The sequence below is a fragment of the Microtus oregoni genome, unplaced genomic scaffold (assembly GCF_018167655.1).
Source record: "Microtus oregoni isolate MIOR12 unplaced genomic scaffold, Mior012 000021F_ref0000039, whole genome shotgun sequence".
Classification (NCBI taxonomy): domain Eukaryota; kingdom Metazoa; phylum Chordata; class Mammalia; order Rodentia; family Cricetidae; genus Microtus; species Microtus oregoni.
Genome location: NW_024543080.1, coordinates 23,132,903 through 23,149,445, shown reverse-complemented (window position 1 = coordinate 23,149,445; position 16,543 = coordinate 23,132,903). Strand labels below are relative to the sequence as shown.

Here is a 16,543-nt window from a genome sequence, read left to right as displayed (position 1 = left end):
TCCAGCGTGGCAGAAGGGTTGAAATGATTGTGTTCCCCCTTGCCATCTGCTCTGGAGAAAGATGAGCTTTTACAATGAAGAGGGGAAACAAGGCAGAGTCTTTAGCTCAGCACATCTGCCGTGCTCTCCAGGTGCAGAGAAAATCTGCCGACCCTCACAGGGAAGGGCCCTCCGCACATGTGCTCCTGTGGCCATTGTTCTGATGTCGAACATTTAATCCTAGAGGCTGTGGCAGAAAGATTTGAAGAGGATAATATCATTTCTTGCTTACAATCGACAGAATATATGATTTCTGTCTTGCTTAAAAAATTTCAAGAATAACAGTTGCTGTCTTCAAGCAAAACCTCATAAATCCTATTTGGACATCCTAAAAATCATACAGATTGTTCCTTGAGGGAAAGCAATGCTATTAATACTCATCATTTGAGGAAAAATAAATGTGATGTAGGACAAGTTTAACAAGTCATCTGGATGACAATGATAATGAGACAGCAGCAACAAGTACTGCACACTAGGGTAGCTGAGGCTCATATCATCAGCAGCTTCTGGACCACAGTGCTTTTCTTCTGTGTAACAATCCTGTGTGTTATGGGATTATCTCATTCCTTCTGTGGAAGGGGAGAGACTAGAATGGCCAAGGTCAATGGGATCCTCCTGATTAAATTCCATTGCTGCTCTTCACACTATCCCCTAACTGCTGTGTAAGCTCTACGGTACCCTATTACTGTAAGTTCATATAGATACATATTGGGAAGAACACAAATAGAGATACTGTGAAGGATATTCTGCTCATTTCATTATAATACTAATCAGGGTTTTAATATAGAAGCATGAATAGGAATGGTAGCATTATAAGGCAATACTACCTTCAAAATTCTTATAGGAAGATCTTCTTGAAAGAGTCATTGACGTCTATAAACACTTCCTTTCCATCATGTTTTTAATCATACAGAAAAGAAACAGCTCACAAACTATCTGACTAAGCTTCAAGGAGAAAACAAGTTCCTTTAAATTGGTGTTCCTTGGGTTAATATCAAGATGCTAGAAGGCCAGTGTACACCACCATTCTGAGAAGCCTGGCCTACTTCTGCAGGCAATACCACTCTTGGGAATATACCCAAGAGAGGCCCTATCATACAACAAAAGTATATGCTCAACTATGTTCATGGCAGCATTGTTTGTAATAGCCAGAACCTGGAAACAACCTAGATGCCCTTCAACGGAAGAATGGATGAAGAAAGTATGGAATATATACATATTAGAGTATTACTCAGCAGTAAAAAACAAGGACTTCTTGAATTTTGCATACAAATGGATGGAAATAGAAAACACTATCCTGAGTGAGGTAAGCCAGACCCAAAAAGAGGAACATGGGATGTACTCACTCATATTTGGTTTCTAGCCATAAATAAAGGACATTGAGCTTATAATTCATGTTCCTAGAGAAGCTAAATAAGAAGGTGAATCCAAAGACAAACACATAGGCATCCTCAGGAATATTAACCTTCATCAGGCGATGAAAGGAGACAGAGACAGAGACCCACACGGGAGCACCGGACAGAAATCTCAAGGTCCAAATCAGGAGCAGAAGGAGACGGAGCACGAGCAAGGAACTCAGGACCACGAGGGGTGCACCCACACACTAAGACAATGGGGATGTTCTATTGGGATCTCACCAAGGCCAGCTGGCCTAGGTCTGAAAAAACATGGGATAAATCCGGACTAGCTGAACATAGCGGACAATGAGGAATACTGAGAATTCAAGAACAATTGCAGTGGGTTTTTGATCCTACTGCACGTACTGGCTTTGTGGGAGCCTAGGCAGTTTGGATGCTCACCTTACGAGACCTGGATAGAGGTGGGCAGTCCTTGGGCTTCCCACAGGTCAGGGAACCCTGATTGCTCTTCGAGCAGATGAGGGAGGGGGAATTGATCGGGGGAGGGGGAGGGAAATGGGAAGCGGTTGTGGGGACGAGGCAGAAATCCTTAATAAATAAATAAATTTAAAAAAAAAAATACATATATTAGCTGGAGGTTAACTGAAAGTGAGACTCCATGACACAGTTTCCATGTGGTTATCATTCCTGATGAGGTGCAATGTTACTCACCTTCCCATAAACAATTTCATAACCACCATATTATGTGTGAACCCAATAAACTCATTGAGTCAGCAAAAAAAAAAAAAACAAAAAAAAACAATTTTGTTGACTCAGTTCTTATTCTAAACTTTAAATAGGTCAAACTACATGCAAGTGTCCTTTAGGGAGGTTGAGATTAAATGGTTAAAAAAGAATTGCTATGTATTTTGTTTTCAAATCATTTTTATAAAGCCAAATTTAAGCAATTTAAATAGTAAGATATGTATCACATTTCTTTACAGAAGGATGCACTGTATATGCAGATAAGAAGAAATCAATTACAGAACTGAAAAGTGATCCTGTAGCTTGCCTGCAGAAATGGAAATACCTAATTATTCCACACAGCTTCTGAGAAATTCCACTAAGAGGTAGTCCAAACCATTGCCCTCTCTCACAGGGATGTGTGCTAAGTTTCACCTTGCATGGAAGATCCAAAACATTGGTAGGAACTCCCTGGAGAAAGAGCTACTGGGAAGGGGGTTTAGGTTCGCATCTGAGGTAGGCAGGTTTATGTGTTACAATGGGTTGTTCCTGTTTACAATTGGCTTAGAAGGGAGAAGATAACACAGTCAAAGCCTTTACCCTGTGTGGCTGTGATTTACATGTGCAATGGGAAACAGTAGCCAACGCCTACAAGGAAGCCTAGTGCTTTTCCGTTATGAGCTGAAAGGGCAAACGTCGCTGATGACCCTGGCTTACTTTTGTTGCCCATGTGGCCCCAGCCTGTGATGTAGCAGTACGTATCTGGTTCCAGATACTCCTCTGGGCTGGGTAAGCAGACAGGTCTGACGTAGCTTGTCTCATTGATATCATCGCTCAGCTCCACTATGCTGATGTCGTAGTCCACCACCGCTCGATTATAACGGGGATGTAGCAGGATGTTCTTCACAAAGCGGGTCTGCACGAAGGCTGACGGATGGTCCAGGTTGTTTATGCCAAATACCACTTTCCAAACATCAGCATCCTCTCTCCTAAAACAATTCAACAGTACCTTCAATTCTATCTGCTTTGATTGCATGAGTTTTTAAAAGTAATTTTTGTATATGAACAACACCTGTTCCCAAACCTATCTCCCAATACAGTTGCATAAGAAGTGGTCACACAATGCCCGAGGAATGAATAGCTGAACGTGCTATTAAATGAGGAAGCAAAGCTCAGACTTCACTATTTCTATAATTATTTAAATAATTTTTAAAATATGGAATGCTTCAAATTTGCAAGTCATCTTCACGCAGGGCCATGCTAATCTCCCATGTATCATTGCAATTTTGACAGCAAGCACTCAGCCTTCCTGGATAGGGTGTTCTTGAAAATAGAACAAGTTTGGTATTAGGGCCAGTTGCCTGCTTCATGGCATAAGAATGATAAAGATGAGAGAAGGAGAGAGGAACAAAGGTGGAGGTGAAAAAAGATAAAGGAGGGGGAAAGGCAAGACTAAGAGGCACTTCCAAGGAAGAAGAAATACCTCAGGGAAGTGTCAACCTTTCAGGGCAGCTTTTTGCAAATTTCCAAGCCTGTGTTTTAAACAACCACTCACAAACCCCAATGGTTAATCTCAGGTTCCATTTTAGGGGAGCATTTGTCATCAATAGTTTAGAAAATTTTACCTTAAAATTAACCTTCACCCCCAGGTTTACAGATCTTACCACTCTGTGGAAATTTCCCCAACCTCATGTGTTGCTCCCTGCCCCCTTGCCTGTTTTTTCTTCTAGGTCCTTCTCCCACACTCTTAGTGACAATGCTGACGTGCTCCGGGACTCTTCCTCTGCATTCTCTATGCACACCACACTCCCGTGACTTCCTATAACTCCATACTTTTAAACATACGTACTTTGGTGACTCCTAAATGTAGGCCATGAGCTAAATTCTCTGACCTGAGTCACAAACTTGATCCAGCTGTCTGGTAAACACACTCACCTGGATGCTTGATAATGGCCAAGATGATCAAAAGTCGTCCACATGACTGATGAAGTTTAAGCTTTCAGAATTTACTTTCAGGAATGAAATGCTTGCAAGCACCGGTGACTAACTGAATCATTTCCCTCGTGAACCCAGTACTTCAGGCGTCAGAAAGTTCTCCTCACTCCTGCTTTCACTGTAGGCCCCACATCTTGCTACTCTACCTACTCTATTGTTCTCTGCTCACGAACCTGCTCTGATTTCCTTCTCGTGATCCTCATGGATATCAATGACATTTTATGATAATATATCTATCTGTCTAATCCCTGTCTTGCCCTCTCCCACCCCACAGAGTTTTATATCAGTGAAAACAAGAACTGTGTTAGCACTTTCACATAGATGTGACCACACCACACACACATCTTAACCAAACAAAGAAAGATTTGTTTTGATTCACAGTTTCAGAGGATTTCAGTCCACCATGGTAGAGAAGGCATGGTCGTAAACGTGTGTGTATATGGAAAAGCTCTTCACATTTTGGAAGCTCAGAAAGCAACCAGTGGCCAGGTTATAAACGTCAAAGCCCCACGCACTTCTAGACCCTAACTCCTAATGAGTCCATAGCCTTCAAATATAGTACCACCAGCTGGAGCACAAATGTTGGGGGGGGGGGGTGTTGATTAGCTTAATTGCTGTATAGAGGCCATGACCAAAATCAACCCAGGAAAGAAAGAGTTCATTTGGCCTAAATTCTGGTCACAGTCCATTGAAGAAAGGAAGCCAAAGCAGGAACTCAAGGTGGGAACCTGGAGGCAGGAACTGAAACAGTGCCACAGAGGAACAATGCTTACTGGTTTGTTCTCCATGACTTCCTCAGCTCACTTTCTTCTACTACTCAGGGCAGCCTGCCTAGGCGTGGCTCTACCTACAATGGGCTGGGCCTTCCCACATCAATCATTAACTGAAAAAAAATGCTCTACAACAATCTAATGGTGGAATTTTCTCAACTGAGGTCCCTCTTCCAAGATAACTCTAACTTGTGTCAAGTTGACAAAAAATAAATAAATAACCAGAAAAGGGGGCACATTTTGGATTCCAACTCTAACTGGGACTTTATTGGTTTTACTCATTGATTTATCTATTTGGCCTTCCAGGGCCAGACAAAGAGTGGGTTCTAGAAGTCACTTGTGAACAAGTACTTATTCTAAATTATTCTGACGCATCATTAGTAGACTCCAAACATGTAAACAAAGTCAAAGTCGTTTTTAGGCACTCATGCTCTCCTATTTTTACAGACCCTAGTTGTCCTGAGTAATGACGGCCAAAGATGTGGCTATTTGTTGGCTCATAGTGTTAAGGGATTGTCCTTTGTGTGCGCATGCCCTTATACTATGGTACAAAGAACTAACCATTCTTCCAGTCTTCCTCACTCACAAACTTCTGGTCTAATCAGGTAGAGTAGATCGATTTCTTCTGTCATGTAAGGGTAAACATGGAATTATTTGGAGAGCTATTGAAGTATCAATTCCCTAGACATCTCCCCCATATCACTTGAGAGGAAATCAAAGCTGGAACTCAGCATGGGACAGGCTGTCGATTTTGACCTTCAAGCGTAGTTCAGCACCATTAGATCCTTGGCCCTAACTCCACTAAACAGCTCTCTACAGTCACACATTCTGTACTTTCAAAATTTGTTTTAAAGAAAATAATGCCAAATCTATAAAATGATGTCATGGATTCAATAAATACAGATAAATTGCAATGTTTCAAAGTCAAGCACTATACTAGACAGCACAACAAGCAAAAAGGCAAGGCTTCTGCCTATATGAATTATAGGATTGAGTGAAGATGCTTAGTTCATGAAATGACTATAATAAGTTGGAGGAAGTGTTATGTCATGGGCATGACAAGATAATGCTACAAAATTATGTTTCATTACATATTTCTGTCACTTAAAGTGTGCACTTTTCCTCTTTTCTGCTTTCCTCCTTTTATCCACCCTTTTGTTCCATTTTTTCCTAGTCTACAGGAGTAAGTCTACATGACCATTGAGGAAATACCACATTCTCATGGAATTTCGCTGTTTAAGATATCTGAAATCAGTAATATTTTTTCAGATTGATTTATTAATTGCCTCATTAGAAGCTTTTTTCCCCAGAACCACAATGACTAAGTTCTAACTACCACAACAATTCACCTTCTGCTTTTGTCATAAGCAATATTTAAAGTAATTAAGTATTCTTAATTATTTGCAATAAAATGAAATAACATCAAATTAAGTACTTAATTAATTATATTGGGGTTAATTTAAACCTAACAGTAAAATGTGGGGGTCAGTAAAACCAAAAACTGTTATTAATTTACATTCAGTAGTCTTGCTACACAGCCGACTATTCTCACAGTATTAATATCCAAGAGCAAGAAAAGGAAACGGTAGACAGAATTATCCCTTTCTGTTTTGTTATGCACATGATATGGAATTTAAAGTGCTTCTCAATATTTTTCCTTCGCAGCCATGGAAAAAGAGAACTAATAAAGCAAATAAGGGTTTTTTGAGGTCAAAGAGATGTGTATAAATGGCAGACTTATTTCATTATGTAGACCAATCATTTTTCACACTATGTTTTCCATGGTATGAACATATTGAGTGTGTGCTAGAAAAGGGAGACAGGAATGAGGGCAGAGACAGACCTGTCTCTAGGAGGAAGAAGATGGGGCAGAGTTCTAGGCTACATGGATAAACAGGACATGGTTATAAATTTAATGGGGGACATCGGGATACAAAGAGCCAAGTACATGACCTTAAAATCCACAGCATAAAGAAGAGTACTTCCCATTTGGATGCCAAACCCCAAAACAGCATCAAAGAGTCCTGCCCCATCTTTAGTGATAGTCAGGCCAAAGTTCTCCGGATCCAGGAGCTGAGAGAATTGCTCTGATGGCAAAGTGCTTGCTTTATAAGCACAAGGATCTGAATTAGATCCCTAGAACTATCACTGGGAAGAAGAGTGGTCATGCGCATTTGTAAACTCAGCTGGGAAGGGGAAGACAGAGGACCCCTGGGGTTTGCTTGCCAGCCTACTTCACTTGGCAAGCTCCAATCCACTGAGAGAACATTTCAAGCCAAAGAGAAATGAGAGGTAGATAGAAATACTTAATGGAAAGTTGCATAAGTCACAGATAGTGACCATAACTAATGGGGTCAGAATGCTGGCAATTGGAACACCTACACCACACATTTTTTATTGAGCTTTGAAGCAATGAGTAGCATCCATAGACATCAACTGAGGAACTAGGGAAGAAACGCTTATCAGGTGGATGGAAACTTCATAAGTAATGTGATAGCAGATTATAGAGGCAGATACCTCCAGGTGTGATGGGAGTCAGCCACCAGGGATGAAATTACAGAAAGTAGAGCGCTCTGTAGGGCAAGGGCCCAGAAAAACTACAGAAGGGCTTAAGCAAATGTGTGTGTGTGTGTGTGTGTGTGTGTGTGTGTGTGTGTGACCTTTAGCAATTAGATTTGAGAAGATTTTGAGATGGGAAGGATGGACAAAAGAAGAAATAGAAAATGAAGAGAAGGAAGGAAGGAGGGAAGAAAGGAAAAGATAGGTATTATAATGGAGCCGCACAATCCCAAAGCCAGTACAGCTAAGTAGAAACAGTAGCATTCACCGTCTGTATTCTACCATCACAAGTGGTCACAATAAATGGGCGGGGAGCAAGAATCATCGGAACACTTAACGTTTGACTACATGTGGACTTGAGCACTGTGAAATTGGAGCCTATCACAGAGTGACGTGAAACTACAGCCGTTATCAAAAGTCCCAGCCATGAAACGAGTAGGAGTGTGTTTCAAAAGAAACACGTAGGAAATGAAAATGGCTCCTCCATGGAAAGCGCTGTCGGTTACAGCTCATTTCATCGTAATAGATAACCACAGCCAAGCAGAGCCTCCTGCCTACAACTCTCACTGCTTCCACCGCTCCATTCGAAAATGATTTGCAGATAATATCCGTAAAATTCATCTCCTATCTGATTGAGCGTGTGTGCTTTATCCACTGAATGGATATGCAGTTCAGTATTTGGGAAGAGTTGGCGAGAGACTACTGATCTTCTAGCTGATCACTAAAACTGAAAACTCCCTACTGATTTGGCAAGGTGCATGCATTACCAAGCTCCAGTAAGCATCATTTCTTAGCTAGACAGGATAACTATAGCAGATATTTTAGGAGTCTTCCGGTGGACAGTGATCAAAATGGAGCAACAGTGAGGATGGAAATGAAGGAAAGAGAGGGGCTTTTAAGTCAGTGGTGTTGAGGCACAGATGTGAAAGGAACTAAGCAGCTCCCAGGGATAAACTGATGCGTGGAGGAATGGTACTGTCAGGAGTAAAGTCTATGAAGGGCGAAGGAACACGATTGTTCTTAATCAGAAGGGGCGCATCACCCACCACAAATAAAGGCAAAGCAGGAAATAAGACCAGACACACAGCCAGGCGGTGGTGGTGCACGCCTTTAATCCCAGCACTTGGGAGGCAGAGGCAGGTGGATCTCTGTGAGTTCGAGGCCAGCCTGGTCTACAAGAGCTAGTTCCAGGACAGGCATCAAAGCTACGGAGAAACCCTGTCTTGAAAAATCAAAAAAAAAAAAAAAAAAAAAAAGACCAGAGACACAAGGAAATTCTTGGTACTGGGGATAAGACAAGATGAAAGATACGATAGAATGATATCTATATTATTCAGGATATATAGGTAATATCAGTAGAGGATAATGGAGATTTGTTGAGATAAAAGTGTCAAATAATTACTGTCTCTTTGGGTGAAAAGAGACTTTACTGTAAAGGTGTCCACTGCATTAGTTAGATGCTGATGTGAGGTTCAGGGTCATACATGTGGCATGAGCTCCATTAGCAGTCAGGTGCTAATGTTCTCCAGCAATGGGCAACCTTCCGTCCCAGGTGTGGTGTGCTGGAATAGGAAGCAATGGCACTGGAAACAGTAAATCTCTATCTCTTCTGCTTCTGAAGGCTTCCCAATGCCCAGTCACTCTTCTTCTGATAAAACTTTGCCAAACTTAATTTGCCTAAAGCTTCCTTTTAATCAACAGTCAAAAGTAGAAAGGAAGCTTCAGAAACTATGGTGATTGGTTGGTAATTCAGGCCAACTCCTATCTATATCATAGACTTTGTTGTTGTTGTTGTTCTAGAGAAGAGATTGGAATAACTCTATAGGAGACAGGGCAGTGGGGAGCATGGAGCCAGGTTCCAGTCACCCAGAAGTTTTCAAAGCCACATTTGCATACGCTTTAATAATGCTGAGAATAGTCACACAGGGGAGGTGTGAGGCCAGAGCCGAGAATTTCTGTGATCATGAACACTTATACTGATGGGAATGCGTCAAATCCTGCCAGAAGATGAAATGGAAAAATAAATTGTGAATGACTGACCTAGTTCATAAGCACCAAGATGAAGGGGCAATCCTGAGGACACATCACAGCCCTCAAGAATTCCCTTTCTGGGTGAATTATAAAACCTTCAGATCAGGAGAGCTAGGACATTAAGGGTCTGATTTGTTCTGTGACAATTAAGAGGGGTTTCCCTGACTTAGATGGAAAAATTCTCAGGGATTATTAAAGATCCAAATAATGCTGAGAGTCAGACATATCATCATCATCCTCTCCCTCGTTTTCTTTTGTTTTGAGTTGTGCTTTGTGTCTTTCTTAAGTACACAAAAGAAGGAATGACAAAATGGGCCCTTTACCTTGCAGGCCTTCCTGCTGTATCTGGCAGAAAGATCCAGGGCTGAAAATGTTGAAGATCCTGTCAAAGCACAGATGTTCTTTGGACCTGTGGGACTCTAAATGTCGAGGGAAGAGAAAGGATGCTCGGTAATATGGGCAGAAAGGCAGACGCACAACCAAAATTCTGGACTGGCTGGGGTGGTAGAAATCAAGACACACGTGACATGATAGAGTTAAAGTTTGGGGATGCACAGCTTAGCATACAAGTTCCCCGGAAAACAATCGGAAGCTTTGATCATTCCTCACTGTGGGTTGGCCCAAGAAGTTCATCCTCCAGTTTTTCAAGGGTGGAAGAAGGGAGGGAATTGCCTGCTAGGTCATCACTGGATGTCAAACTTGTTTTCCTCCTCACAGCCTTTGAAGCGGAACTGGTATTGGGGCATATGGGGCTTGATCTGCGCAACTTAGTGTCTCATGGTTTTAATTGTTATTTGGTAATTTTAAATACCTCTCCGTGGAAATGCAAGGCAAATTGTCTTTTCTTTCCCGCAAACGTAATTAAAAGAGGCAGGATGAAAAGGCCCACAGATGGAGCATGTTATGCCTTGCCAAAGCAGGGGATCAGGCTATGAAGTAAAATCCCAATAATTGCAGCAACTGATGGCCCCAGCAGAGAATGTGCCTGACAATTAAACATTCTGAAAGGCTGTGGTGCCACTGGAGAGACCATAAAGCAGAATTAGGCTATGAGCACATAGTCAAGCAAAAGCTTGAAGTTTGGCAGTCTCTAACCTTGTGCAGATGAGCAGGCCCCTCTTGACAGTTGTAAAATTTTGTATTCCACAAAATTTCTCCAAGGTTTTTGGTACCATCTTCATGTCATGAATTATAAACATACGCCTTGCAAGCTTCCCTCCTCGCTGTACGGATCCTCCAGTACAAGAGGAAACTTGGACAGCATGTGTGGGAATGACAAGAGCTGTCCATAAACTTGGATTAATAAACCCATCAGGAGAGCTGCTCCCTTGAAGAGCCGTGGGTTCATTTAGGTAATCACCACTGATGTATGTGCTTTGCTAGTGTATTCTTCTGCTTACTGTGGGCTACGAATCAGAGCTGGAAAAGACATCTGGAAACATCTGGCATCTTCTAGAGCAATAACATCACAGTGTGTTTCCAGACATACTCTGGAGACTCCTCTAATCATTTTGGGTCTCACATATGAAAATTCTCAAGAGAAGAAAAGGTACTGATTTGATACTTATATTTTTCCCCAATAGAGTCATCAAATTTTATCACATATTTTTCATCTTACCAACACTTGTCAAGTATTCAGAATACATGTTTAACTAGATATCAATACATAGAAGAATGAAAATAGACCCATATCTATCACCATGCACAAAACTCAAGTCCAAATGAATCAAAGACCTCATCATAAAGCCAGCCACACTGAACCTTATAGAAGAGAAAGTGGGAAATACACTTGAACGCATGGGCACTGGAGACCACTTCCTAAATAGAACCCCAGCAGCACAGACACAGAGAGAAACAATTAATAAATGGGACCTCCTGAAACTGAAAAGCTTCTGTAAAGCAAAGGACATGGTCAACAAGACAAAACGACAGCCTACAGAATGAGAAAATATCTTCACTAACCCCACATCAGACAAAGGTCTAATCTCTAAAATATAGAAAGAACTCAAGAAATTGGTCACCAAAAGAACACATAATCCAATAAAAAAAAATGGGGTACAGACCTAAACAGAGAACTCTCAACAGAGGAATCTAAAATGGCTGAAAAACACTTAAGGAAATGTTCAACATCCTTAGCCATCAGAGAAATGCAAATCAAAACAACTCTGAGATTGCATCTTACACATGTCATAATGGCCAAGATCAAAAACACTTGTAACATGGGGGCCAGTTTATTGGGGTTTATGTCCTGCCCAGTTCCCACAGCGGGTAAGCCCCAAAGAAAATCACACAGAGAGTCTGCATTAATGATAAACTGATTGGCCCATTAGCTCAGACTTTGTATTAGCTCTTATAACTTATATTGACCCATTATTCTTATCTACGTTAGCTACCCAGCAGGGCAGGTCACATCCTGCTTCTTCAGTGATCTGGAAAGGACTGGGGAGGGAGCTCCCAGAATACTCCTATCCTCATCGCCCTGCCTCTACTTCCTGTCTGGTTGACCCACCTATACTTCCTGCCTGGCCAATCAGCATTTATTTAAAACATGATTGACATAATACAGACAATTCTCCCACACCAAATATTGATGACAATTTATGCTGGAGAAGTTGTAGGGAAAAGGGAATACTTCTTCATTGCTAGTGGGAATGCAAACTGGTACAACTCCTTTGGGTGTCAGTGTGGCGATTTCTCAGAAAATTAGAAACAACCTTCCTCAAGACCCAGTAATACCACTTTTGGGTATATATCCAAAGGATGCTCAATCGTGCCACAAAAACACGTGCTCAACTATGTTCATAGCAGCATAGTTTATCATAGCCAGAAGCTGGAAACAACCTAAATGCCCCTCGACTGAAGAATGGATAAGGAAAATGTGGCACATATACACAATGGAGTACTATACAGCAGAAAAAATAACGACATCTTGAATTTTGCAGGAAAATGGATGGAGCTAGAAAACATTATTTTGAGTGAGGTAACCCAGACATAGAAAGACAATTATCACATGTACTCATTCATAGGTGGTTTTTAAACATAAAGCAAAGGAAACAAGCCTACAAACCACAGTCCTAGAGAATTTTAGACAACAATGAGGACACTGAAAGAGATTTACATAGATCTAATCTACATGGGAAGCAGAAAGTAAAAAAAGACAAGATCTCCTGAGTAAATTGGGAGCATGTGGACCTTGGGGGAGGGTTGGAGGGTGGAGAGGATTAGGCAGGGAGGGGAGCAGAGAAAAATATTGAGCTCAAAAAAATCAATAAAAAAAGGAAAAAATAAAAAAATAATAATAAAAGAAGACACTGACAAAAAAGAATACAAGTTTAAATGTCTGTCATCTTTCTTGATCAGGGCTGTCCACAAGATTCCCAAAACTTTATTGCCCTTAGTTAATCCCCCAACCCCAGAGGTTGACGACCATGTGCTTCAGGCATACTCATAGGGCTTTGTTCTGGATCTGACTTGAAAGATTAGCTTTTGTAATATCAGAAAGTGACATGAGAATCTCTACAGAAGGAAGACAATCAACAGTCCTACCTACCTGTGAACCACAGCAATGTCCAGTGAGGGACAAGAGCTCTAAGGGTACCATCGTAGTACACAACCTGTGGCAGTAACCAACAGCTCTCTGATGGGACTGAAGACCCATTCAACATGAGAGAAATCATGCCTGGTCCTGGAAACCCAGTCAACTATTTAGGACTAGCGAAGTTATAAATCTTGGAGGAAAACTTAGAGCCACCTCTTTTCTAAACCAGCACAAACCCTAACTACATTCTAAAGCTTTGTTCTTCTACAGACAAATAAGTGTCTTTCTCGTACCTCATCCAGGAAACCTCTCTTTGCAACAGACAGGGACCATTACAGAAAACTACAAGCAAACAAACGCAGAGTTGTGGAACCCAGCCTCAACTGACACATCTACAGTATTGATGTAGGAGTGTCATATATCAATCTGTTGATTTCATTGGTTAAGTAATAAAGAAACTGCTTGGCTGGCCCTCATAGGTTAAAACATAGGTAGGCGGAGTAAACAGAACAGAAGGCTGGGAGAAAGAAGCTGAGTCAGTGAGTCGCCATGATTCTCCCACTCCAGGCAGATCATTCCTGGTAAGCCAGCTCGTGGGCTACAGCAGATTATTAGAAATGGGCTAGTCCAGGTGCGAGAGCTAGCCTAGAAGAGGCTAGATAGAAATGGGCCAAGCGGTGTTTAAAAGAATACAGTTTCCATGTAATTATTTTGGGTAAAGCTAGCCGTGGGGGCGGCCGGGTGCCGGGGAGGCAGCCCCACCGCTCCTATTTCAACACAGTATAACTCATTCACCAAGGGCTCAGGGATCATTGTAGAATAGGGGGCAGAGAGATTGTAAGAGTCAGAAAATCAGGGAATTGCTATGGGATTGTGTCTCTTAGAAATGCCAGAGAAGTTATACCCATGAAGTCTCCTAAGTATGGCTGACTAATGACCTGAGCAGTGGCAACACTAATAAACATGCTGACGTGGATGGGAGGTGGAGGAGTTCAGGAGACCTCAACCCTAGTGTCTTAGTCAGAGTCTTGCTGTGAAGAGACACCATGGCCACGACAATTCTTGTAAAGAAAAACATTTAACTGGGAGTGGCTTAGCGTTTTAGAGGTTTCGTCCATTACCATGTTGCATGACATGGCTGTGTGCAGGCAGACATGGTGCTAGAGAAGGAGCTGAAAGTTCTACATCTTGATCTTCAGGCAATAGAAGGAATCTGTCTCACTGGGAATGGCTTGAGCAGACCCCAAAGCCTGCCTCGACAGTGAAACACTTCCTCCAACAAGGCCATATCTCCTAGTAGTGCCACTTCCTATGGCCAAGAATTCAAACACATGAGTCTATGAGGACCATATCTACTCAAACCACCACATCTAGAGAGGGAAATTATAGGCAACTAAGAAATGCTGAGAATGGGAGAAATAGTGTTCCCTAGGGAAGAGCACACCAATTAACTATCCAATATTAAACTGTCAGTGCCAAAAACATATAAATACAGGTAACACTGTAGACTAAGCAAGTTTTATTTATGTATTTAGGAGTGTGTGTGTGTGTGTGTGTGTGTGTGCAAGTGTGTGCATGTGTGTATATGTGCATGTGTGTGTATAAGAACAAGTAAAAGAAAAGAAGCCATGTATTTGAAATAGAGTTAGGGTGGGTATATAAATGAATCCAGAGGGAGAAAAGGGAGTAATGGAACTATATTATAATCTCATTTAAAAAATGTCTTCTACTAATTTCCTCAAGGAGCAAAGCAAGTATACATTCTGCAATCCTAATATGGAGCTAAGTGTGTTCAGACGCTCCTCTAGAAGCAACAGCAGTCATAGGAGACACGTTTTGTATAAGAAGCAGTTCCCCCAGCATTATTATGAAAGTACGTCAAATATTCATCAATTGGAGACTAAGAGAAAATGCATGATAAGCCTATACAGAATAGTACTTAGCTTCAAAAAAAATATAACAGTGTCACAAGAACTGACCTAGGGGGATGCCCATGGTATATGGCCAGAAAAGTTTTCACAATGTACAACGCATCATTTCAAATTGTGAAAATCAACAATGTCACCATGGGAACAACTGCATGTGTTTAGAGCCATGGAGAAAGGCTCACCAGGCTCTATGAGGTTACCTTCAGGATGATGAGATAGTCACAGAAAGGGAGTGTGGAAGGGACTGAATAACGCCAGGAAATACACACACCCTCAGACCACAATGGCAGGGAGAAATGCACAATGCATGTTTACAGCAATAGCTTTTAAAGATACATACACTTCTTCAGTCTTAGTAGCTGCTGCCAGGCATTGTTCCTAAGGCTTCAAATAGATTTCCTCACTTCTAGCCCACAAAAGCTTGTGGGAAAATTGTTGGGACAAAGTCTTGGTTCTTTGACTCTGAGAAACCTAATGCAAATATTGTACCTTTAATTCTACTTCCCAAACTACCTACTAGTTGTTCATCTCAACTTATGCAGTTTCCAAACAAACCATTTCCATGTATATTCACATATGTATAACACACTTAAGATGTTCAGAGGCTGAACTGGGCGTGGGAATTAGGCTACTGAACTTCTTCATTTTCCTCCTCCCTCCTTAGCACAAACATTCTAAGCACCATTTAGAACTGGCCATTAGTGAGCAAAAGACGAAAAGGGCAGGAAGATCTCCACATATAGAGACCAGGGAAGGAGAACGACTATGATATTTGCACTGCTGACTTCAAGGAGTTACATATGCCACTGAGAATGTCCAAGCAACAAATAAGATCCAGAGAAAAATAAAAGAGTCCAGCTTACCCCTCAAAGCAGTGGGCGACCGTGAGAACCCACTTCTTGGCAATGAGGACACAGCCACAGATGTGTCCACTGGGTTCACTCTGCAGAGAGCATTGCCAGGGCCACCTCCCAGGACGACTAGTCCGACCCCCAAGGATCCTCTTGTTCATGCGCGCAGCAGGGCGGCGGCCACAGTCTAACAAGGAGGAGAAACCACAGTCCGTGATTCATTCCTCACCAAACCTAGTAGATTCTGAGCTCTGGTTGTCATGCATAGATGGTCCTGTTTCCCAGGAGCCAGCACGGTTCAATTAATGCCATGTCCCATGACAAACCACCAGTCTCACCTTGATTGGTGCACAGAAGGGAAATCTTACTTCTGCTTGGACAGGACTGCCTAGGTTTGGAAACATAAAATGTTGTAATATTAAATTGCATGCTTGGTGTTTACTTTAAGCATGTTATCAAAGTCAGGCAACACAGGGTCCACTCTCAGGGGCGTTCAGACTCTGAGCACAATTGTCTTACTGCAAGACTTCTCAGGGCACAGGTATAGTCAGAGCCTTCCATGGGAGAATACACACATTTATCCCAACAAGACATCACATTTGTGGAAAGAGAAATTCTTATCAGGAAGCTTCTTACATCATCTTATTTGATAGTTAGAATCTATGGTGAAGGATGAGCATTTCGGATAAGCTCCCCCACACCCACCCCAAAAAAGCCTGAGATTTAGACTGAGAAGAATAAAATATTACTT

General features: G+C 41.8%; 1 protein-coding gene and 1 pseudogene across 2 annotated transcripts in view; both read right to left on the bottom strand.

Annotated features, from left to right (window-relative positions):
* Corin (corin, serine peptidase) overlaps positions 1–16,543 on the bottom strand; it is a 193,529-nt gene that overhangs the window by 4,562 nt on the left and 172,424 nt on the right. For both annotated transcript variants that reach the window (XM_041671466.1, XM_041671465.1), the window contains exons 18-20: positions 16,131–16,180; positions 15,805–15,979; positions 2,838–3,109 (exon numbers count right to left, since the gene is read on the bottom strand). In XM_041671466.1, coding sequence (XP_041527400.1) covers positions 2,838–3,109; positions 15,805–15,979; positions 16,131–16,180 — 497 coding nt within the window. The remainder of the gene's footprint in view (positions 1–2,837; positions 3,110–15,804; positions 15,980–16,130; positions 16,181–16,543) is intronic.
* On the bottom strand, positions 3,331–3,426 carry LOC121460989 (annotated as a pseudogene).